We start from the raw sequence: 24,320 nt of genomic DNA, 5'->3' as shown, positions 1-24,320 counted from the left end.
TTACCGGCTCGGAGGTTTCTTGGGCGACGGCGAGCGCGTGGGGCTGCGGGCCCTCCTCTCCGGCGAGCGCGAGCGGGATTTGGAAGGCGAGCGGCTGGAGCTCCACGAGCGAGGGTGGGGGCCCGGGCTGCGCGACGAGCTCTTCCCCTCCGGGCCGCCGTGCCGGCCGTGCGCGCCCGGGGACGGGGAGATGCTGGCTGGCCGGGCGCGCGGGGGCCGCTCCTTGGCCCTGGAGGAGGGGCACGGCGACAGGGGGCTCAGCTAGGGAAAAAGTGGGCTCCGCAGAGGGGAGGAGCGGAGTGGGGGGAGACAGGGGAGCCGGTGTAGGGAGTGGGCTCAGCGGAGAGGAAGGGGCTCAGTAGGGGCAGGGGTTTGCGCAGGAGGCGTTTATTGAGGAGGGGATGGGTTAGGAGCCGGAGGAAGTTGTGTGAGAGTTGGAGGCGCAAGGTTGCTGGAAGGGGAAAGGTTTCCTGAAGGGGAGGGGTGGCAGGGAGAGAAATCAGTGAGGGAAAGGGAGAGTGATCAAGAAGGGGGGAGTACAAATGAGGGAGGAGGGTGCTCCGTGGTGGGGGGAGGAGAAGGATCGTGGGGTGGATAGAAGAGAGGTCGGGGGAGAGTATTTGTGAGGAAGAGAGGGCTCCCTGGGTCGAAGGAGCGCGGTCAGTCGGGGGGCTCAGTGAGCGCGGAGGGCGAGGGCGCAGCGAGGGTAGAGGGCTCGGTGGGGTGGGTGTTCCGCGGCGGGAGGCAGTGCGGGGAGGGGAGCCTCCACTCCCTGGGACCGTGCCCGCTCACCGTTTACCGTGCCCGCCGTGGCCTCGCTCGGAGCCAGGCTCGGGTCCGGGGCCCGGGGCCCCGCCGCCGCCGCCGCCGGAGTCGCTGCTGGACCGGGCCCTGCTGAGTGATCGCGACGAGACCCGGGGCGGCGCGGGCCGGGCGCGCCGGCGGCCTCTGCGGCGGGGGGCGGACCCCGGCGACCTCGAGCGCCGCCGCCGCCGCCTCCGTCGCCGTCGCCGCCGCCGCCTGGCCTGGCCGCCCGCGGCGCGGTCTCCTCTGCCCTGCGACGACGGCGCCGAGCGCGGGCTCGTGCTCTCCTTCCCCCGCGCGGGCGACGTGGCTGCGCCGGCCTCCGCCTGGTCGCCGGCCCTGGGCGAGGGCGAGCTGGGCTTCTGACGGGGAGAGAGGCAGAGAGGGCACGGGGGCGGGGGCGGGAGCGGGGGGAGACAGAGAGAGTGACGGAGACAGGAGAGAGGGGACAGAGACCGAAGCAGAGCCAGAGAGGAGCGGGCGGAGAACCCAGAGGGGAGAGAGGCAGAGTCACGGGAGACGGGTGAGGGGAGACAGGGTCAAGTTAGAGAAGCAGCGAGACAAAACGGAGAGACGAAGAGTCCGAGGAAAATAGAGAGCGAGGATAGACCAAGAGAAGGAGCGAGAGATCGAGGGTGAGAGAGCGGGTGGGTGGGGTGGGGGGAGAGAGGGAGAGGGGGCTTTCACCTGGCCCAGGCCTGGGGCTGCCAGTCCCGGAGCATCGCACACACGGTTCCCCGCGCCTGCCCTGCCTCTGCCTCTCCTGAGTGTCCACCTTCTGGCCTCAACAGTGCAGCTCATGCAAGGTTCTCAGCATGCAAAACACAAGAGGAACGGAGCGGTGGGGGCGGGGGGCTGACAGGGACGGGGCTCCAGGACGGGCACGGGGGCTGGCATTGCTCCCCTCCAAGGGACTGACGATCCCGGCCGAGAGAAGAGAGAGGGTGGGCACCGGGAGGCCCGACCAGGGCCAGCCCAGCAGGCCAGGCCCCCCCAGCGTGGGGTGAGTGAGGGGACCGAGGGGGCACACGGCACAAAGATGGGGGTGGGGGCGGGGCGGGACAACTGAACTCAAAACTAAACCGAAGGGAAGAAAAACACAAATAAAAAACAAAATCCACAAATGTCATTAGATACCAAAATCAAAAACAATGTCTGAACTCCTGGGGAACTGACATTTTTCTGTTAACATTTTTCTTTGTTTTCCGGCCCTGCAGAGACCTGTGGAGCTGTCAGTAACACCCGACTGTCTTTCTGTTTCTCTCTTTTCTTTTCTTTTTTTTTTTTTCTTTAAGTTCTGATTTTTTTTTTTTAAGTCCCTCTTGGTTAACGTCCACTTACCAATAAAGTGGCACTTCCTCCTTTAGTAGGTAAGATGTGTAAGAGAAGGGAAAAGTGTGGTAGCGTAAGTTCATCATTAGATTCACAAAAATGCAAGAGAGATAGAGAGAGAGAGAGAGAGAAAAACTCAACCACCCCATTCTAGGCCTAGAGGAGGCCACACTGCCTCTGGAGGAAGGACTGGCAGCGCCTGGCTCCTTGGGCCTGAGCAAGCACCTCTTGGGTGACCATGACCGTTGGATAGAGATGTCATATGTTTTTCCAAAAGTGGAGTTAGGACACAAGGATCTGGATACAGAAAACCAGAAAGGGTACCTGGTACCTTCAAAAGGGCCCTGGCTGGGAACCAGGGTCCCAGAGCCTGCCACTACCTCGCTTAGTGATCCTGGCCAAGTAACTTCCCCCTACTGAGCCTCAGTTTCACCATCCACAAAATGAGAGTGTTGGGCTTTGCTTCCTGATGTTCCTTCCAGAGCAAATATTCCAAGATTCTTTGCACGCCCCCTGACCACCCTCTCCACCCCCTCCCTCCATAGAACTGACCATCCTCCAGTCCTTGGGCTTCCATCTGGTAACAGTTGATAACACTTATCTATTTATAAGTCTGTCCATCGCTCCTACCCCACCCCCAATAACAGCACCAACTTGACTTGGAGTACCTCCAGGGCATATTTGGTGTTGAAATCAGCTCTGTAACCTGAGTTTTTAATCACAGAATTTGGCACCTAGTAAGGCCTCAATGCTGTTTGCTGAGGAAGGAAGAAATACCTTTACAAGGGCCAAGGCCAAACCCAGGGAGTCTTAGGTCAGGGTCAGGGTCTAGGTCAAGTTCTTTTGACAGGCTCTTGGGATGAGAGAACAAAACCAGCTGCTACCCCTCAGGGCACCTTGCTGCCAAGGGCTGTAAGGAATGTGGTTGGCATGGCCCTGGTGCTTCCTGGGGCAGGGTGGTGCCAAGGCCTTCGTGTACAAGTCTGGATCCAGCCAAGGCATGAAGGTAGAGCCAAGAAGTCAGCCCCATTGGTAGAGAGGCACAGCCAGCTTGTGGCTGGTAGCTGAAGCAGCCAGCAAATACCAACCACAGAAAGTGAAAGCAGCTGACCAGAGACAGATGGGCCATGAAGTCCTCCTCCTGGAAGAGCCTGACATCTCTCTTTGGGGCAGATACAGGCATAGGTGGGCAGAGTAGATATTACCAAGTACCAAGGTACCCCTCTGAGCATCCTGACCCTAGGCTGGGAGAGATGGAGGCTGGGCTCTTCAGCCATGCCCCTTCTGAGATGGCATTTCCATTCTCAATAGACATTACCAGAGACCTTATCTCCCCAACACATGTCCCCCACCCCTGCTGGTATAACTCTCAAGCCCCCAGCAGTAGGTTCTGTCATCCAGCATCTTTTTCCTTCCAGAGAAGGCATATGAAAAGTCCCCAGGTTCCCCAAATTCCCAGTTTCTTTTCTAACCCCTGGGCTGTCAAAAAGTGTAGAGTTAACAGATACTAGGTGGGAGAGTGGGAGCCCTGGCAGTCAATGCATCGTAACTCATATCCAAGGAGATGCTGGATCCCACCTTTAAGAAGCCTTTGCTTGCTACTTTGGTGGTGGTGGGGGGGGAGGGGCACAAGCAAGAGGGCAGAATATTGAACTTGAGAATTAGGACCTGGATGTGAATTCTGCTCCAACCCAGACTCTGGATCTGAGCCACTACTTCTGACTCAGGGACGAGGCCAGCAGGGCAGGAAGAAGACCAAGGGCTACGATGTTCTTTCCCACAGGCACTGTGGAGCCTTCTCTACTTCCCACTGTTGGTCTGGGAGTGTTAGGAATAAAAAGGGTCTGGGTTGGGTGGACACCCACCCCCATGTTTCTGTCCCTAACCATGAGGTGCAAGTCCCTGGGCCAGACCCCTTGTGCTGATCTGGACCCTTCCTGCCTGGCACGTCGTGAAGTCCAAGCTCTTTTTAATTTCCCTCTCACTTCCTCCAAGCCAAGTGGCTGCCATAGCCCAAGATGATGGTCATTGGCAAAATGAACACACTGGAATCAACCCTGATGAAAGCTTGCTGTGAGACCTAAGGGAGTCACTTAACTCTGGGGCCTCAGTTTCCTCATTGATAAAATGATCGTAACTGGGGTCTTTCTGAACAGGGTAGGCATGTTCAGGGATTGAGAGATTCTTTACAGAATACAACTGACTCACTGTTCCCTCAGAGACAAACAGAGTCAGAGCAGTGTAGGAAGGGGTGGGGCCCCATGACATGTCCCCCAAGTGCCAGGATGATGGAGGTTGGGAGGAAGATGTTGCTAGGTAGGGTGGCACATAGTGCCTTCTCTCAGGGAAGACTTCTAGGGCCAATCTCATCCTAATCCATCCATTCTTCCAGAAGCCCTCATGAAAGGGTCACCATGATCTTGCCAGAGGGTGAGCCTCATCCTCAGCCTGGCTGGGTTGCATTCTTTCCAGGAATTGAGGAAGATACAAGCCCAGACACCATGGGATCTCATTGCCAGACAGGACTGTGGTGGCCAGGGACCACAAACATCTCTGGAAGCCTGTTCTGTGTGAGTCCTGTCCCTCTTTCCTGGAACTATTCTCGCCTCTTCCCCCTCCTCTCTCTGATTCACAGCCTGGTTAATGCTTATCTTTTCTGTAGTCAGCCCAAGGCCACCACCTTCAGGAAGCCTCTCCAGAGCCTCACCCTAAGTCAGGTGTGCTCCTCTATGATCCCACAGACCTTTGTTCCTTCCATAGTATGGACTGAGCCAGGACGTGCTAGGGTGGGGCTACCCTGATGAGCAGAGCTCCCCATCCATGGTTCAGCTTTTCCCCTCTCATTGTTCTGAGTGATCTTTTTGTCTGCCCTCCAGCCTGGCAGGTGGAGGCTGCAAACCCAGGTCTGCCTGCCTCTCCCCTGGCATGAACACTCAGACAGGGCCTGGCACAGAGAAGTGCTCAGCAAATGCTTGTTTAGTGTGTGTGTGTCTGAATGGATGGATGAGTGAGTGAGACCTCACCTGCCTCTGAGCTCTGCTCCCAGGAGCCTCTCTGCTCCTTGGTACCACCTGCTCCCTGACATCTTTTTTTTTTTTTTTTTAAGTTTCTTAATTGTTTTAATGAAACTTTACCTCAGGTTAAATTTATGTGATACCTAAACAACCATTTGATTCAGTTAATGTGGAGAGAAAAAAGTACAATGATATTGGGTGATCACTGACTTCCTATCCAACTTCTTTTTCTTATAAGAAATTTTTGAGGTGAAAAGACAAGGGAATGAGAGTAGCAAGGAATAGTGTGCTTGCCTGATCCTGGTATTCTTAAAGACAAGAATAAGTGAGCATCTGGGACAACTAGCCCCTCCAACTCAGCATTTGAGGATCCTGTTTCTGGGTGCCTGATCACATCAGGTACTCCTTGAGGGCGGGACATCCATTCCTCCATCAGACCAGCAGTGCTTTCTCCCTCCGTGAACAATTTCCTTGTCTGCCCTCCTAGAGCCACCCAGAGTTGCAGAATGTTCTGAGTGGGTGAGCCCTGAGGACCTTCCCCTGGGGTCAACATGGGGGCAGATGAGGCCTTCTGTTTTCAAAGCTGAGGATGGAGGCCCAGCAAGGCCTCACAGGGTTGGGATGTCAAACATCTGTAGCTGCTCCTAAGTGGGACAGAAAACAGTTTAAAGGGAAGGGATGGGGAGCTGAGGTCCCTGAGGACCTACCTGTGACATGTGCCCTCAGTGAGGCTGGATGAGCACTGGGCTGGAAGTCACAAGTCCCAGGACCTAGCCTGGTTCTGCCCTAACCTTGGGGGTCTGTGGTCTCTACTGACTATCCCTTCTGGATCATTCACACTGAACTCAAATTTGGAAGACAGAAGGATACTGGGGGAAGGAGGGAGCCCGTCTAGATTGGGTAGTGGTCCAGGGAGGGGAGGGTTAGCTGAGAATTCCTTCCATCCCCCGAATTGCTTCACAGAGACTTTTCTAAGTAGGCCCTCTAAGTCCAGTGCCTTCTCCTGGCCAGTTCACCCCCACCCAAAGTTCGACTACCATCACACCCCAAAGATGGAGCTGTGGGGTTCAGCCCTGGTGTCAGCTGCTGCCCCAAAGTCCTGCAGCTCCCACCCTAAAGCTCGGCCTGCAGCCAGGGCAGCACCTGCAGGAGCCCAGCAGGCCCCAGAGAGTGGGACAGGGCTCTTTCCCCAGGCTTGACCTCAGCAAGAACTTCCTCCAGGATCTAGAGGTCAAAAGGCCCAGCACAGGCCCCTCCACCAACAAAGGCTTATTGCCCAAGTCACCCCAGGGGCTGGCAGGGGTGAGGAGTGAGAGGCTTAGCAGTTACTCCAGACAACAGAAATCAAATTTGCTCAACCACAGCATAGAGTTCAGGAAAGGAACACAAACTTGGAATGCTAAACCACACAGAAATGCATTCAGACAACAAAATGAGAAAGAGAGGGCCTGAAGAGGGATGGGGGGAGAAGGAGGAGCAGGGAAGGAGGGAAGAATGAACCAGAAATGTTGTTGGGGGAGGGGGAGAAGTCAAGGAAACCAAACAACAAACCAGGAAACACAGCTTTGTAGCTCATTTGGAGAAAATGCAAGTTACAAATGAGTAGTCACTAAAATAAAGAAAAGGGGAGGGAAGAAAACCAACCGGAGCGAGACTAAGAGAAAGAGAGAAAGAAAACCACATTCAAACCAAGCAGAGTGGCAGGGCTTATCTGGAGATGGGAGCAGCGAGCGCACAGCTGAGCTGGGATACCTACCTTCTCAGCGGTCAGGGACGGGAATGCAATAATAAAAAAGAAAAGAAGGTCTCCGCATTGGGAACGCAGACTGGGGAAGACAGTGACTGTAAGCTGCGCTCCCCCTCTGAGCTGGCATATGGGCAGCCAAGTGTGGCTTTCGGTCTAGTCCCTGGGATGGCAGGGGACTCCTGCCCAGCCATTTCTGTGCTTTTTCCCACCCACCACCGATTCCAATAGCCAAGTTTTTCTTAACTCTTTAAACAACAGAAAACCTCCAGAGGGCATGCAGGAAGCAACTGATAGAAGCAGAACCACAGGGTGGGCAAAGGAAGGGCTGGCAGCCTGGGGAGATAGGCCTATTGCAGAGGAGAAATGGAAAGAAAGACAGAGACACAAGGGGAGAGAGAGAGAGACAGGGAGAGAAAGAGAAAGACAGAAGCAAAGGCAGAAGGGAATAGAGAGACAGAGAGAAAGGTGGACCCAGCCAGAAAGAAGACAGAGAAGCTGTTCAAACAAGGCCAGTCAGAGTGGACAGATGGGGTGAAGTGGGAACTGTGCATTTAAAAGGGAAGGCAGCCACAGATTCAATTTAGAGGATTGATCCTGCCTCAAGTCAACCTTACTCTCTTTCCCCCTGGCTTTAGCACCATTAGCAAAATTCATCCCTCCTGCTTTCTGGCTTCATCCTGTAAGAAATGTCAAGATGTCCCTTCCTATTCTGACTGCCCCACTCTAGCCATGGTCACTGCTCTTCCCTGGGGGTGTGGAGGAGAGGCCTGGGATGAGGCCGGTCAGGCAGTGCCCTGGGCACCCCTTCTTGGGGTCACTCTAGGCTGCCTGGGGGCCTTGCTCTGAACCATCTCTGACTCAGCAAATGCTGAGACTTCCCTTGATACTTCCAATGCTAGGGACAGGTGGAACCAAGGCAGGGAGCCCTACTTCTAAGGCTGCAAACCCTGCAATCTATCTGGCCAATATGCTGGGCATCTTACTCATCTATCTCACATTATATGACCTTAAGCAGCTCCCTTCCCTCTCTGTGCCTCACTATTTCTTTCTCCACATGTGTGTGAACTGTGAGGGTTTAGGGTCCCTGAGTTGCTAAAACTGCAGTCATATAGAGTTGGACTTGTGTAACACCAGGCTCACCTATACCCTGGTCTTCATGTGGGCAGGTCTCAGTGCTGGGAAGTTGAGAGAGCTGGGAGCCTGCCATCAACATCTGGAGGGGTCCCCAGGGGGAAGGTATGAGTGGAGACTCCCAGCATCCACCTCCCAAATCCTCCTCCTCCTGCTGCTCAGGGCTCTTGGAATGTGCTTCCCATTGACTACTGTCTCCACATCTTGGCTGTGGCTGGGGGTCTTGAGGGTAGATGGTCTCCTTTTAGTTCTATCTCTAAAATGCTGTGTGACTCAAACTGGTCATTTGATGTCTGTGAGCTGCAGAGAGCAGTAAGCAACAGAACCCAGAAATCCCTTTGGGGGTTTAGCCCTGGCCTGGGATAAGACAACAAAGAGATGTTGGGAGCTAGCATCCCACTGACCTCAGTCTAAGAACCAGGATGGATTTCTTTCTCTTGCTTGGGAGTGTCTGGCTTTGAAGCCCTCACCTGAGCTAAACTCTCTAAGATGTCTTCAGCTCCCTCTTCCAGGGCCTTCTAAGGATTTGAGGCCTAGCACGGAAGGTGCTGAGCAGCGTGTCCCTGTCATGCCCAGCCATCTTCTTATACTAGACAGAACTGAGGAGACACGGGAAGCTCACTGCTCTGGGTGACTGGGACAAGTCTTTCCTTCCCTGGGTCTCCCAGCTTCTCTCCAAAGTTCCTCATAGGCAAGGACCCAGAAGCATGGTCTGCACCACTTTTGTTAATTTGAAAGCTGAGGCAGTTCCACCAGTGCCTTGTGCCCAGGGTTGAGGGAAGGGATGGCAGCTGCTTGCAGATGTGGCAGAAGCTGTTGGTATGGGGATCATTTTTTAAAGAGTTATCTTCCCTTTTAAATTCTGATTACAAAGGAAAAAATAATTATACAGAGATATGTATATGATTAATGTTCACTGAGATTCAAAAACCATCTCTGCATTAGGAGGAGAGGCTCCCACAGTAACGCACAAAAGCAAAATTCTAGAACAACAGAGAAGATAGAAAAAACCCAGAGAGATAGTTTGCATTTCTGTACATTACAAAAGGAAAAAAGAACAGGAAAAGAAAATACAAACAAAAACAAAATAACAGGAAAAGTTACATAAACTTCCCCACCCTCTTCCCTTGCCACTAAATGAGAAATGGAATCACAATATTACCAAGTTTCAAATGGGAGGCTAAAAAAAAAACATAGATGGGGTTAAAAATGGTGAGCTTTTCTTTTTCCATTTGTCTCTCTCTCTCTTTTTTTAAAAGGTAGACTCCAAGAATACCACCCCCAGTGCTTTTCCCAAAAACCATTTTTGGTTAATGGCAAAGTCTATGACCCCCATCTCACCTCCCTGGAGATGAGAGAGAACTAGCCTCATTTCACTTTTAGGAAAGGCTCTATAGGGCAAGGAAGGGGTCTGGGTTTAGGTGAGAGGCAGGGGATGTTCAGCAGTCCCTGATGGCCCAGAGCCCAGAGGGTAGGGAGAGGACTCAGGGGCCATGTTTTGTGAAAAGAGTAACAAAGTGTTGTCTCCTAGAAGACTCTCAGGGCAATGTCAAAATGGAGTCCCATTTTGGGAGGGAGACAAGATTGGGGTGCTGCAGAGGCTTCCTCCCCAGGTCGGAGGCTAGGCCACCTTCTCTGACTGCTTGCTCCGAGGGTCTACCTAGTTGCTGTGGCCATTTTGTCTGCACATGCCCAAGGGCTCTTGTGGGGGCTACTGCCCAGGCATCCAAGGCTGGGGAGGAGACCAAAAGTGGGAAGGGGCCTCCTTTCCACCCTGACTTGAAAGAACATGCTTTTCTGTACTTCTGGGGAGGGGAGGGGCATGAGGATGTAAAGCTTCCATGAGAAGGTGTTTGGGGCACTGCCCTGTTAGGGCTCTGTGCCCATAGGGGTGGGAGGGTGTCCAGGTTGGGCATCATGTCTCATACCTGTCCCTGTCCTGGCTGCCTCAACTACCTCTGCAAGCTCTCTCCCATACCCAGGACAGATCCAGGGACAACGGTGAGATCCTCCCCACATGGCCCGACCAGGCCCCTTAGAGCTCAGGAGCCTGGCACCCTGTCCAGGTGGGGCAGTTTCCACATAAGTAATGTCCTTAAACAAAAATTAACCTTGATACCAAGAGCCTTTTGTCAGGTGCCCTTGGCTTTCCTTGCTGAGGCCCTGGACTCAGGGTATTTGAGAAAAGAAAGGGAGTGAAAGGAAAACAGCCAAAAATCAAAATGAAACTGACCAACCAACATGTACATGTTTGCTGCTGAGACCTGAGGTCTGGGGAGGGGCAGCTCCCCCCTCCCTGCTGAGGGTTCTGGGCCGCCTGTGGGTCTGGCAGGGAAGAACCTGCAGACTGGCAGACTGCCGACCCTAAGTCCCCTGTGTCCACCCAGTGTCCCTGTCAGTGCTGTATCCCCTTCTCCCTGAGGGGGCCTCCATACTGTACTCTAAGATCAACAGACAGAAGTGGGCTATATGCCTCTCCTAGGTCCTATGAGATCCCCCACCTTGGTTCAGACATCCAGCTGTGGGCTCCTACAATTGCCACACCTGCCTGTGGGTCTCCAGGAATCTGTGCCCCTCCTGGAGGATGGATGGAGACAGCTTTTGGGGTGTTGTTGTTGTGGTCTCCCAGGGAGCAATGGGTACACTGGGAAGTGCCTTAGGAAAGATGGCAAGTGGAACCCCCAGGTTTGATACATCTGTCCAAGTGAGGGCAGTGCCTAGGAAAGGACAGACTCTTCCTGGAGCAGGGACTTTAGAAATGCAGCTCTGTTGTGTCAAGGGGACTGAGATAAGGGGAGGAATCTGAGAGAGGGGAAGGGGGTTAGTGAGGGGGTTGAAGGACAGAGAGCACTCTGAGAGGGTGTAGGGCTTGAGGAGAGGGAGGCTCAGGAACCCAAGTGATGCCCAGGGGAGTCTTGTCTCTGGAATCCTGTTCCAATGGCCATGCCCTCTCCCACTTCAATATGGCTGGGGGAGGGAGGCAAGAGATCTTGGTTCCTCTTACCTAAATGGCTGAGTGTCCCGGTGGTCAACCCTCTCTGGCTTTCAGTTTGCCAAGCTCAAGGGTAGCCCAAGCCTGCAGCTCCCCCCATCTCCCACCCAGGACACTAGAGCCAGATGGGCATAAAACCAAGCACTCCTGGCCGCTCCGTTCAAAGGAGGGCGCATGGGAGGGGGAAGCGGCGGGCCTGAGGGAGGCGTGCAGCGCCCCCGCCCCGTTACACACTCACAGCCCCCGGCCCCGCAGCGACTCGCCCCGCCCCAGCACGGCGCAGCCCCGCGTGGCGCGGGAACCCTCTGCAAAGCCAGGCGTACGTACATCGGGCGGGCTGTGCGCCGAGCCCGGGCGGCCCCGGTGCGCTCCGCTCCGCTGCCTGCTGCCTCCGTTCTGTTGGGGCGACCCCCATCCGCTGCCGCCCGACAGGGAAGGCGATTGGCTCCCGCTGGACCGCTGGCTGCCCGTCTTCCGACCTTCGCCTCTGTGCTTGGGGCTCTGCCTGCAGCAGGGGACACAGAGGGAGCTGGCGTGAGACACCCCTCTACAAGAAACCTCAGCCCCGCGGGAAGGGCAGCCCCCTACCCTCCCTCGCACTAGGCTGGGAACCTTTCTATTTAAAGAGCCAGGCCCCAGGCCCCACACAGCCTTGATTTCCATTCAAGGTCTGGGATGCCTAGTCCAGTTCCAGGTTGGCACTGGCACTGTCCTGGTAAACTACCCGCTGATTAATTGCTGCTTTGTCTATCAGCACGGCCCCCCAGCCCTTGAGTATGTTTAATATGCGAGCTCCTTTGCCCCAACAGAAAGCCGAGCTTAGCCACATCTTGAGTGCTTCCAGTGGCCCAGGACCTACCTGCTGGGTGATCTGGAATCACTGTCCTGGGAGGAGAGTGAAGGGCTGTGGGAACTTCCACTGCTGTGGCGATGGGACCTCCGGCCTGGGGACTCGTGTGGCCTGGGAGAGAAATCAGCCTGTACTCAAGTTCTACTTGACCTCCCCATGGGGATGCCCATGAAGGCCTGATGGAAGCCACGGCTGACCAGTATCCCCTCCCCAAGTCTCCTACAAAAATAACACAAAAACTGTTCACACAGGTGCAAAGCCCAGCTAGTCGCTGTGGGTCATTTGTGGGAATTAGGAGGTGTCTTTTTCTCTAGATGGTCCCAGGCCTCCAAGATGTCACTGATCCCTCAGCTGTTGTTCTTGTGACTCTGAAGAGGTGCAGGGGAGTTATAAAGACTGAGCCTGAAAAGACCCTGGACTGGGAGGCAAGAGGCCTGGGTTCTAATTCCAGCTCTGCCACTGCCTAACGAGGGCTCTTGGCTTATTCTCTGCATCTGAATTTTTCCATCTGGGCAGGGTATACAAAGTGAGCTATTTCTAAGAGCCTGATTCTGAGACTCCAGATGGCCAGGTTTGCCGCGTGGGAAGAGGGGCTTAGGAGCTGGAGAATGGGAAGAGTGCTCACCTCTTCCTCTCTTTGTTCTTCTCTTTTCTTTTGCTCTTGGGGCTTCGAGATCTACAGAAAGCAGAAGCTAGGTGACAGCACAACCTGAGCCAGGCAGGGGAGGGAGAGGCCTCCAGCCCTGGAGCCTGGCTGTGCCCAGGTGTGGACCTGAGATTTATTCCTCTCTATGACCTGAGCCTCCCTGGCAGGTATGAAATTGCCCATCCCATCCCAATGCTTTGGTTTCTTCCACTCAGTCAAGTCTGTTCCTTCCTTCTCCAGTAAGTCCTGGGCCATGATCACCTCCTGCCTGGGCCCTAACTGCTGCTCCCTCTGGGAATGCCAAAGGGTGGTATGGCTACAGATCCAAAAGGAAGGGTGACATGCCCTTATCTTCTGGCATCAGTCTAGGGACAGGCCCCTCTGATGAGTTATTGGGTGGGGGGTGACCCCTCCACACTTCATTTGTGTTCCCTGTGCCCCAAGACTCCTCAGATGGGGCCTTCCCAGGTAGAACCCAAACCTCCTGCTTCTCTGCCCTCTAGACTGTGGCCCAGCCCAGGGCCAGCTCATCCGGGTTTTAGAAAAGAAATGCTTTCCCTTGGTTGTGATCTTCCTGCCCTTGGGCATAATTTTCCTGCTTTTGGGTTACTACTCTGGACCCCCATCCCATCCAGCTCTCTGACAAAAAAAGAGCTGCTTTTGACAAAAGGATTGAGAGCCTTCTGATTAGCCCTCTAAGGTCATACCTCATGCCTGGTCGAGTAGGTCTCTCAGCCCAAGCTCCCTTATGCCAACAAATTCTGGCTCAATCCTAGTCCTAAACAGGTGCTTTCTTCTGACCAAATATAAAGTGATGCTAAGAAACACACTGGAAGGTGTTTCTCACAGGAGCAGAGTAAGTGGGGGGCAGGCCTGGGGGGTGGGGGAGAGGGGCAAAAGTTTGGGTCTAGAACCCTTGTTGCATGCTTTTGGCCTCAGTCTCCCCATCTGGAACTATCTAGCCTAACTTATCTCTAGGTCCTTCCCAGTACTAATGGGTGCTGGCCAGAGGATCTCTGTAAGTTGATGGTGACTACTGAGGACAGTGGGGGCCCACACTGGCCTATAATAACTGGGGGAGAGGAAGGAGCAGGAAATTGGGGAAATAAGAGGGCAAGGATTAGGCATTCATTTAGGCTCTTTCCCCACCTGGCAAATGGCCCTGGGCAAATTCCCACTGCCTGAATGGGGCTGGGGACTCTGCCCCTACTCAGGGTTGCTGGGAGGGCCTCTGGCTCTCATGCCAATCATGGGAATGGGACTGCCTCAAATCTTTCCCTCTGTGCTACTTTCTCTATCCCTGCTTCTGCCTAGGCTCCTGCCTTTCACTTCCTCCTGTCCTCTCTCCCAATCCATCCTGAGTAAGTCACTGTCCTGCTCAGAGCCCCATGCTGGCTCTCAGCCCTGCCTAGGTGGAGGCCATCTCCATAGTAGTCAGGCCTGTTGAGGGCTGGCACCTGGCCCTCAGCTACTCTACCTCTAGCCACAACCCACACATCCTGTCTCTTACCAACTGCAGCTTCCTTCTACCCGACATGCCCTTCTCCTGCAAATTCAGGGTTCTAATGCTTCTGCCTTCTTAACTGACACCTCTATGGACATGCCCTTTGAACACTGGACCTGCTGTGTTGTCTGGAAATTCTTGGGATCCCTGTGTCAAGGCTGACTTATAGAGCAGGTAAGGATTGCAAACCACTGGTCTTCATCTTCCTCCTCCCACCCTTGGTCCCCTGCCTGGCTCTAAGAAGGAGTCCCTGGAGTGGGAGGGTGGAGCAGGGCAGGACCCTCACAGCCCCTCTCCCATCATGGCTTCCTTTGGGCCTTGGGTTCTGCAGGCGGGCACTAGCTTCTGTTTACACCCTCCTGTAAGCCTCCACAGGGCACTGCTCACCTGTGCCGTCTCTTCCTCCTGGACCCAGAATCAGACCTGTAGAGCCATAAAAGGGTTCTCTTGAGCCCACCTGGGATGACTCAGGGATACCCAAGGAACACAGCCCTGGTCCTGGGCCCCATGGAAGTGCGAGGAGGCCCCAGGAGAGGAAGGGTACCTGTCTTTGCGGTGCTTCTTCACGCTCTTCTTCTTCTTGCGCAGGGGTGAGGAGCTCCCACAGCTGTGGACAAAGGTGTGGGAGGTGGGCTCTAGTGAACTGGGGCTTGGGAGGTGGAGGGGCAGCTGGAAATGGCTAGGGAAGACTGGTGCCTGGGGCATCAAAGCTGGAAAAGGGCATTCCAGGCCATGAAGCCAACTGCCGGTTGTACAGAGTGAACCGAGGCCCAGAGGGTCAGCAGGGTCCCTAAGGCTGCCTGTGTGGCACTGCCTGTATTGTCCCTGGTCACTCTTCTAGCCTCCTGGCATTGCAAGAGAGGGCTGTTTCAAACCCAAAGGTTGGAGGCTGTAATGGTGGGATTTCTGGCCTCCGTGGGGATAAGCTGGTGGTGTCCAAGGTCCAGGCCCTGAGGTGCCAGGCCTCCTGCCTCTGGAGGATGGCCCTGGAATCTCACCCTCCCACAGACACCGCCCCCACACACAACCCTTCCTGGTCCTTGCCCACCTTCATCACTGACCTGCACTCGGAGTCTAGTCTCCTCTTTTTGCTGAGGGCCAGGGGAGAAAGAAGGACAGACAGTTGGACCGAGTTAGTTGGGCCCCCAGACATTTGCCAGGGTCTCACTCAGGACAGGGGAGGGGGAACCACAGATGAGACCCTGCCAAACCCCTCCTCCCCAGGCCACTCATACTTGTGGGGGTGAGGGCAAGACTGCTGACGAAGGGCAGAGGGGTGCCCACCAGGTGGACGGAGCAGCTCTGGGGTCTCCAGCGGGTGAGTGCCAAAGTGGGGGACTCAGTGATGGGAGGGGACTTGGTGAAGGGGAGGGGCTCAGTGGGGGGAGGGGCTTGGTGAAAAAAAGGGGGTTGAGTAAGGGGAGGGGTCAGTAAGCAGGAGGGCACTTTGTTGGGGGCAACACAGTGAGGGGGAGGGATTCAAAAAGGGCAGAGGGACTCAGCGAAGGCAGGCTCACACAAGTGCAGCGGTGGGTCCCTGCAAACACCGCGGGAGGGGGGATCCACTGTGCCCCTCCCGCCCCCGCCGCTGGGTGGCGCTCTCACCGGCTCCTCCTGTGGCTGCCTTTCTTTTTCTTCTTCTTGGGAGGGGGCGACGCCGAGCTGCTGGACCAGTGCTTAGTCCTGAGCGAGAAGGGGCGGGGGGAAGGTGAGGGGGTGGGGCCGCCCCCCCCCCCGGCCCTGCCCCCCGGGCCCTGTCCGCCCCCCTCCTCCGGCCGCGCCGTGGGCTGACCTGTACCCCCGGTGCCCGCGGTAGCAGGCGGCCGGGCAGTCGCAGTCCACCGGGCCGTCCTCTTCGTCGAAGGGCACGTACTCCGGGCCTGGCTCGGCGCCCTCAGGCAGCCGCGGTGTCTCCGCCACGCTGCCGGCGACAGGGACGCTCAGCACCCGCCCCCGCGGGCCGGGCCTTCCCGCTGCCCCTTTCTCAGTGCAGCGCCCCAGGCCTGGTCCGCCCCGAAAGGTCCAAGGTAGGCGGGATGTGGCCGGCTCCGGGGTCTGCAGCCTCGACCCCTAGACGGTCCGGCGGGGATTTGGGAAATCCTATGGGGAGCCTTCCTTACAGGACTCCCAGCCTTAACGGTGCCATATTTTGCAAAAGAGGAAAAAGAGCACTGAGCCCTCCTCCTTCTAAATTCCCCCCACAAGTTCTCCCTCTCTCATCAGTGAGCCCCCTTCTCCTGAGGCCCCTCCCCTTATTGAGTCCCCTCCCCACACCGATTCTTTGTCCCTTAGTCCCATTCATTGCACCCCTCACCCAGCCCCTTTCCCCTCTCCGAGCCCATTCCTCCTCCCCAGTCCTCCTTTTCCCTCACTGAGCCCCCCTCACTGATACGACTTCCTTAATAACTCTGCTGTCCTGGTCCCTGAGCTGCCTCCCCCTGCCCACCCGACTGCCTCCCTCCCTCACACCTCTCCTTCCTCCAGCCCTGGCTGCCTCTCTGAAATATTCATAGCTTCTCCTCGCCCTCCTCCCCTTAGCCTCCAGCCTCCCGAGGCCTCCTTGCTCTTCTGCTGCAGGCTGTCATCAATCACTGCCTGGCGGCAGCAGGCGCAGACCCCACCACTCTGCCTCAGATGCTCCCCATCCATCTTGCAGAACTCTCCCCTGCACTCGGCAGGGACCCCGGTCCCTGCTCCTGGCTCAGGAGTCCCCAGCCTTCTGCCAGATGTTTGCACCCTGCGGGCACTTCAAAGAATGCTTTTTTCGGAAAGGCAGCTGGGCTTAAGGCAAATGCATGAATTTTGAAGCTGCAGGTGTGCCCTCATCACACACTGTCCCTGAGTCACTGTGTGACCTGGTGCCTGTCATGCCCCCTCTCTGAGCCTCTTCTCCAAGATGAGAGTGATAACTGTGTTATAGGGCTTTGGGAGAATTTGCTAGGTAACGGGTGCTGTGCAACTTTGTTTTTTACTGAACAAGCCCAGAAACCACCCTCCAAAGGTCCAGCTCCAGCGTAATGGCTCCAGAGTGGTGCCCCCCCATTTCATTTTTCATTCCATACTGGCTCAGACAGTGCCCCTTCCGCATGGAGGCTCAGCCCTGGTTTTGGCAGAATTACCCTCACTCCTGGGTGCCATTTTACCTGGCTCATTCTTTCCCTGACCGGAGAGGAGGAGGCCAGGACTTGGGTGGCAGAGTGTTAAAAACATGACGTGGGCTTTGGATTCACACGGAAAGGTCTGAATCCAGGCATGACCAAGCTCACTGAGCCTCGAGGTCCTTATCTATCCAACGAGGAAAAGGATACCTCAGCTTTGAGGAAGGATTAAGTGAGATTCTGTCTTTGAAGCTCCTGTTGTCCCACACATGGTCACCACTGTGAGAAGAGGAGCCTCTATCTGACACTCACATACCAACACACCCTCTTCCAGGGAGAAAAGCCATTGTGGCACATGAAAGAGATACAGGACAAGGAAGGCAGGCCACAGGCACTGAGGGAAAAGAATTTTCAGGGACAAATCTCCAGCAGAACACCCACTAATCTGCTAATCTCGAATCTCAGGAATGTCATTCAGTTCCCTAACACCAACCTGACCCTGGCAGCCTTGAAGTCATCCAGGTAGTACAGGAGGTTTATCTGGGGTGATGAAGGAAGGAGAGGCTCATGTCATTCTCCCACCTCCACAGAATCAAACACCCCCACATCCCTTCACTCAAACCTCTGTGCTTTTCCCCACGCTCCTCTTCCTGAAGCCAGTGGCCTCCCACCTCCTGTGTCTGTCCCTGAAATCTCCAACTCCTTGGCCTAGTCAGCACCCCACCCTCCCAGGGCCTGTCACCCCACACAGCCCTCAGCCACACAAATGCCTGACACATAAAATACAGTCTTTAGCAAAATTTAAGGGCACTCCAGCATTGTGTTGGTGAGCCACTGGGAGGAGGGGTTTCCATTTATATGGACACAAAAATGAGGACGGTTATTCACAAAAATAAAATAGCTCAGTTTGGGCACTGTCTTCAGCAGGGATCCTTTCTTGCCTCCTAACATCCAGCTGAGTTAGCCACTGAGTCTAGGCCCTCACTGAGCTCCCCTTCTCCTCGCTGTGCACTCTCCTTAGTATGCTGGCCACACCCCCAGGGTCATCTCTCCTTTCTTCCTCTGTAGCAGGGACAGAACTCCCTCCCCTCCACCCCACCTCCCTCCCTAGGGCCTTATCATTTGGACTCTCATTCCTCAGTCCTTTCTGAGAGGCTTACTTGAGAGCAGGCTTAGGGTAGGAGTAGCAGGCTCAGGGAGAGGCCCAAGGTCTCAGAACCTTCTGGTAAGACTTGTCGTGGGGATATCAATGGAAGTAGGCTGCTGCAACCTCTTTTGCTAGTTTTGTGGGGCTGGTACTACTATATCTGCTTTGTAAGATCTCCCAGGGTTCTCCTATCCTGCTTTTCCTGGGTGACAATATCACTAATAATAATATTTTCTAATGTTTAAATAGTTCTTTGCAGTTCACAAATCCCATGCAGAGCCACTTAGAGAAATTGCACCTTCCCCCATTTTACAGATGAAAACACCGAGGCCCAGAGAGAGAAAGGAACATCCCCTATGGTTTTGGGACCTTCGAGTAAAGAATATAAGTTCACCTATGCAATTGGCTTTGAGAAGTCATGTGCAAACAGGACAGCTCTTGACTTAGCTGGCTGGGCTTCCCTGCTGTAGATGTTAGCTCAGCTGTCCCCTTCCTACTTTATAGTAGGGGGTGTGTACTGAGCTTTAGATTTAATATTTCCTGCTCTTAAGTTCATGTTTGTGGTCTAGTTTACTTCTCAGGGGAGGCGTTTCTCCTTATGACAGAACAAACCAAGCCCCACAGAGCTGACCAAAGCAGGTCCAAAGAGTCCACTGCAGAGGGACCAAGCACATATCGAGGTTGAACACAGCACCTCATAGGACACATGCTGGACTGGCTGCCATGGGCAAGGTTCTGACCTAGGAAAAGGCTGCCTGTCACATGCCCTTCTTCCCACCAGCAGTTTTGCTAATTAACTGGTTCTGTTTCCCATTAGCCAGAAGCATAATGGCCATTTGACAGATGAATGAGTCCAGACAGAGGAGTGGCAGACCCCAGGCAAAGGCTCTGCCCTCTCTGCTCATTCACTCAGCCAGTGTGCCAGGCCTGCCAAGGACCTGAAGGGGTGGGGTGAGGGACAGTGGTGGCAGGAACAGGAATGAGTCAGGCCTGGGGCCTCTCCTCTATTTCCTCAAAATGCAGCATATATTATAATTACTAATTATAATATGCACTGTGCATATTATAATTACTAATACAGGTTCCAGGTACTATTCTAAGCACTTTACATGTATTTATCTCATTTAATCATTTAATGCGCCCAACAAGCCTCTGATGTGGGTATCACCATTAATATTCCCACCTTACAGAAAAAACAATGAGGCACAGAGAGGTCGCACTATGTATAAAATTAGATGCACAGAAAAAAGAGATGAATTTGCTCACTGTGTTAGAAAGTAGCTTGTGAATTTTGTTTTCTATAAATCCTCTCTCCCAAACATTTTGTTATATTACATAACTATGAAAACAATTATACTTAAAAGTTGTCATCTATTAGAGTGAAAAAAGAAAAAAACTGACAGCGGCCACAAGAAGTAAAGAAAACATATACATTCCAAAGAAGAGAAGGTTTTACTTTTATCCTAGGAATGTGGACAAAGTGGTTTTTAGAGGCAGCCTTGGATGATGGGGTGTTTTGAGCCTGCGTAGAAGGGGCAAGGGTGTTTCAGGCTGAGGGCCCAGTATGAGAAAAGATGTGGGGGAGAGACTATGCAGAGCATGGCTGGGAATTGCCAGCAGGTCAGGCTGGCTGCTGCGTGATGCTGAGAGTGGGAAGCCAGGTTGGGTCTAGTGTGTGGAGGCCTTGAATGCCAGGCCAAGGAGTCAGGACTTGATTGCATGGGTGATGGGGAACCCACAGACAGTTTCTGGGGGGCAAAATAGGACTCCTCACATTTCCTAATCATTTCCAAGGACAAAAGCGTGTCCTCTCTCCATATCTCTGGGACCTCATGCCTCGTCTCCATAACCTCTTCCCCAGCTGCCCCACTGTTCACCCAACTGATCATCTTCCAAAGGTTAAAGCCCCCAAATACCTGCCTGACCACATCACACCCCTCAAAACCACCCACTGGCTTCCACCATCTATGGGATCATATCCAGATACTGCAGCAGTGTGACATTCTGGTATCTAGTATGGAGGGTAGACTGGAGGTGGGACTGTCACAAGAGGCTGTCACTTAAACCAGTTAGTCAGCTTAAGGAGGAAGGATGATCCCTGAGGATTAAAAGGCTCTGGGAGTGACTCTGTCCCTGTTGAGACCCTTTCCTGAATGGGAGGTGTCATGGGCTCTTACAGTGCCAGAGGGTAAAAAATCACACACACACACACACACACACACACACACACACACACACACGGTGAAGATCCTTTAGTTGGCTCTTCTTTGTCATCTCACTCTGAGAAGGCATTGAATTTCCTCACATCTCAAATTATCAGTCTATGAGTGGGTGTGGGGTATCAGGGTCAGGAAGCTAAAGGCATTAGCACAGGGACTGATGGGTGGTCAGAGGGCTTCATGGATCCCCGTGAGAATCCCGCAGTTGGCAGAGAGGGTGGAGACAAGGGGCAGAGAGGGTGGATTGACCAAGTTAAGGTCAATCTAGTACTAACCATTGCCAGGCCTCCTGTTATCATGGGGATTGTGACTGTTATGGACTGAATGTTTGTGCCCCCCCAACCCCCAAATTCATATATTGAAACTCTAACTCCAATGTGATGGTATTAGGAGGCAGGGCCTTTCGGTGGTAATTAGGTCAAGAGGGTGGAGCTCTCATAAGTGGGACTAGTGCCCTTATAAGAAGAGACAGAAGAGCTAGCTTTCTTTTTGTCATGTGAGGATATAAGAAGGTAGCAGTCTACAACCCAGAAGACATTCCTCACCTGAACCTGACCATGCTCTCAGACTCCCAGCCTGCAAACCTGTGAGAAATAAATTTTGCTGTTGATAAGCCACCCAGTCTACGGTGTTTTTGTCATAGTAGCCTGAGCTGACTAAGACAGTGGTGGTGATCATCTATTAGTGATACATGTCTGCTGTATGCTAGTGACTATTCCTTACACTTACATTCATTGTCTCATTTAATTTCCTCAATAGTCCTATGAGGTAGGTACTAATATCTCCATTTTATAAGTAGAGAGGTGGAGGCCCAGAGAAGTTAAAGACCTGCTCCAGTCACACAGCTGGGGTGAGGTGGAGCTGGAATCCATAGCCCAGGGGGTTAACATTGAACTTAAGGGTTTGGACAGGTGGAGTGTCTGACACCAGAACCCACACCCTCCCTCCACTACCCCGCACTTGGAGCTAAGAATTGAAGGTCCACTGGAAGGCAGGTACCTGACTAATCTGTCACCTGCCTCCGGCCTTGAGTTCAGCACCACAAACAGCTCCTCCCAGCCTCTCAGTAATCCAGGGCACTTCTGCCTCCTGAGCTTGCTGCAGTCACCATTTGGAGTGCTATTTTCACACCATTTTGGTTGCCCAAGCTAAAAGAAGCCTCCTGGTCAAACCCCTGCTCTATGTAAAGGAGGAACCTGAGGCTTTGGGGAAAACTGACAAGCTGCTTTGTTCTAGGCATCAGGGATATAGCAGTAAACAAAACTGATAAAGATTTTATCTTCATGGAGCTAACGTTCTAGTGGGCTCCCAGGATCCTGCCAAGTCTATGGTCTCCCCTGCCTCCAGAGTAGGAGTCCTCCCTGACCATCAAGTCTCCCAGACACTGCCTCTTCCAAGGAACCTTTCCTGACTGGCAACCCTGACCTGTCCCCCTCAGTTCCTCCGCTGGACAAGAACAGGGCTGAAAGGTTCAAGTGGCCACATTGTCGGTAGTTGCCAGTAATTCCTGGTTTTAGGTTTCAGGTTTGTGTTTCCACCCAGAGAGCAGGAGGCATGTCTTCCCCTCATCTCCTCCCCCCTCATTGTACTAGCACAGGGTTAGGCATGCAGATGCTCAAGGACATTTCTTTTTATTATGGAGGCACTACAACATTCCCATGGCATATTTCCCAGTGTGTCCCAGTTCTTAAATGCATCATTCATTCATTCATTCATTCACTCAAGGAAAGATAAGATCAAGACTACTGGGAAAGACCTGGGAATCATCCGCTAGCAGGAGAGATTCAGCCATGGAAAGGATGAGATCCCCAAGGAGAGGAGGGAAGGCAGAAATTGGAAGAGAGCTGAGGACATCACAGAGCCTTGCAGCAACATCTGGGAAGTGGGCAGGAATGAGGGAGACAGAAGAAGCCATCAGAGGGGCAGGAGGAATCACAGAGAACTGCATCTTGGAAGCCAGGGGGGAAAGTCGGTTTTCAGAAGGAGACGCACAAACAATGGTGGCAATTGCTGGTGATATCAGGCCCACAGCATGGTAAGTAGGATTCAGGTGGTTACAGCCTGAACAATTCAAGGCAGTCATGGGGCAGAAGCCAGATCTCTGTGGCTTAAGGAAGTGGAGACAATGCACGCCACACACTCTACAGAAATTTGGTTGTGAAAGGAAAGACAAATGTGGGCTGGTATCCAGAGGAAAAAGCAGAATTGAGAAAGAGCAATAACCACATGAAGAGGAAGGAGCCCGGGGGAGGGAAGGAGGCAGGCCTGAGCTGGAAGGGCCCAGAGAAGGTGGCAGGTAGAGTCCAGAGGAGGCCTCTCACCCTCACACAGGATGGAAGAGGAAAGGGCAGGTGATTTCCAGAGGAGTCCTGGGCAATTTGAGGGGGCACTGGTCACAAAGCCAGAACCTCTTGGGTTTAGAGGTGGTGTGGGCAGGAGCTGGAGGATTTGGTTTGTCAGGAGGTTTGAGAAACAAAGAGAAGGGCTGGCCTTGCTTTGCAAGGAGCTAGCTGGCATCACTGAGGGGGAAGACACAGGAGCTGTTGAGGGATACTGGGAGTTCCTTGGGGCTGGAGAGGAGTTGTTGGTGGTATCACCTTTTCCCACCAGAGGGGAAGAGGGAGAGGTCAGCTGAGCCTGGTTCCTCCAGGTCACCCCTGAGGCCCTCACAAGCCTGAGGCTGCTCCAAGTCAGCTTTCACTCCAAGCCAGAGAGGGGAGGTTTAAGTGAGGTAAGGTGCAGAATCCCCCACCTCTGGAGCCTCAGCAATCCAGACGGTCTGCAGAAAGGGCTTCCCCACTCACTGCCCATTGAGGTTCATTATTCTCACAATGCTGTTTACTCTCAGACAACCGTAACAGAAAAATCCTCAGAAGGTGCTGTGTTTTTTTTTGTTTTTTGTGTGTGTGAGTAAAGGTGACAGAGATTTAGGGCCTCAGCAAGATGCCCACTCTCTGTGCTAGTCCTACTCTGGAGGAAATGCCCAGCAGCATTTACCCCAGCCTCTCATCCGGCCTCAGCTTCACTTCCAGACAGAGAAGCAGGGAATGCCAGAACAGGGCAGGAACACTGAGGCTTCGCCAGGGGAAGGTCCATCAGAGTGGATTCAATGACACTCCCTCAGTGCACGCTGCCTGCCAGGCATCTGGCCATCTAGCTATGCCTGGACACTCTCAGGGACAGGCTGCTCTGCCCTCCTATGGCAGTCTGCTCCATTTTGTTCAGTTTTGAGTGGTTCCCAGTTTTCTAATCTGAGACAAAATTGACCTCCCTATAGCCCTCCTGGGAGTCCAAAGCACACCAGTGCCCCTCCTGCTTGTGACAAGTACAGAGATGTCTCTCTCTCACACACACACACACACACACACACACACACACACACACACACACACAGAGCAGCTTGTGTTCTCTTTCCTTGACAAGACTTTGGCCAGCTAGCAATGACATTTGGTGTGTTGGTTCTTATTTTCCAGAATACAGCGGTACCTCAGTTTTTGAACATCTCTGTTGATAAACATTTCAGTTTACGAACACTGTGAACCCAGAAGGAAATGCTTCAGTTTTCGAACATGCCTCGGAAGTCGACCATGCCACACTGCTTCCGCTGAGGGCAGGATCCTGAGGCCTAGCTGTGGGCTGTGGACCCCTCAGTTTTCGAACATTTCAGAACTTGACCGGTCTTCTGGAGCGGATCACATTTGAAAACCAAGGTACCACTGTACATGTTTACTATGGAGGCCACTGTACTGGAGGTAAGAGTTGGGGCAGAGGGACTAGCTTGGGGTCACATTGTCAGCCTGTGACAAAGCTGGGGTCAGAACATTTCTCAGGTTTAC

At 53.7% G+C, this 24,320-nt stretch overlaps 1 protein-coding gene across 1 annotated transcript in view; it reads right to left on the bottom strand.

Moving 5' to 3' along the window:
* The window catches only part of SRRM3 (serine/arginine repetitive matrix 3), a 53,587-nt gene that overhangs the window by 3,450 nt on the left and 25,817 nt on the right, over window positions 1-24,320 (bottom strand). Inside the window, exons 4-13 of the mRNA XM_081132639.1 lie at window positions 15,813-15,941; window positions 15,626-15,703; window positions 15,082-15,111; window positions 14,565-14,627; window positions 14,408-14,443; window positions 12,496-12,546; window positions 11,880-11,981; window positions 11,348-11,525; window positions 793-1,166; window positions 5-229 (exon numbers count right to left, since the gene is read on the bottom strand). Coding sequence (XP_080988765.1) covers window positions 5-229; window positions 793-1,166; window positions 11,348-11,525; window positions 11,880-11,981; window positions 12,496-12,546; window positions 14,408-14,443; window positions 14,565-14,627; window positions 15,082-15,111; window positions 15,626-15,703; window positions 15,813-15,941 — 1,266 coding nt within the window. The remainder of the gene's footprint in view (window positions 1-4; window positions 230-792; window positions 1,167-11,347; window positions 11,526-11,879; window positions 11,982-12,495; window positions 12,547-14,407; window positions 14,444-14,564; window positions 14,628-15,081; window positions 15,112-15,625; window positions 15,704-15,812; window positions 15,942-24,320) is intronic.

The sequence above is a fragment of the Miniopterus schreibersii genome (genome assembly GCF_964146895.1).
Source record: "Miniopterus schreibersii genome assembly, chromosome: 3".
In the NCBI taxonomy this organism is placed as follows: Eukaryota; Metazoa; Chordata; class Mammalia; order Chiroptera; family Miniopteridae; genus Miniopterus; species Miniopterus schreibersii.
This window is presented reverse-complemented; position numbering and strand designations above follow the sequence as displayed.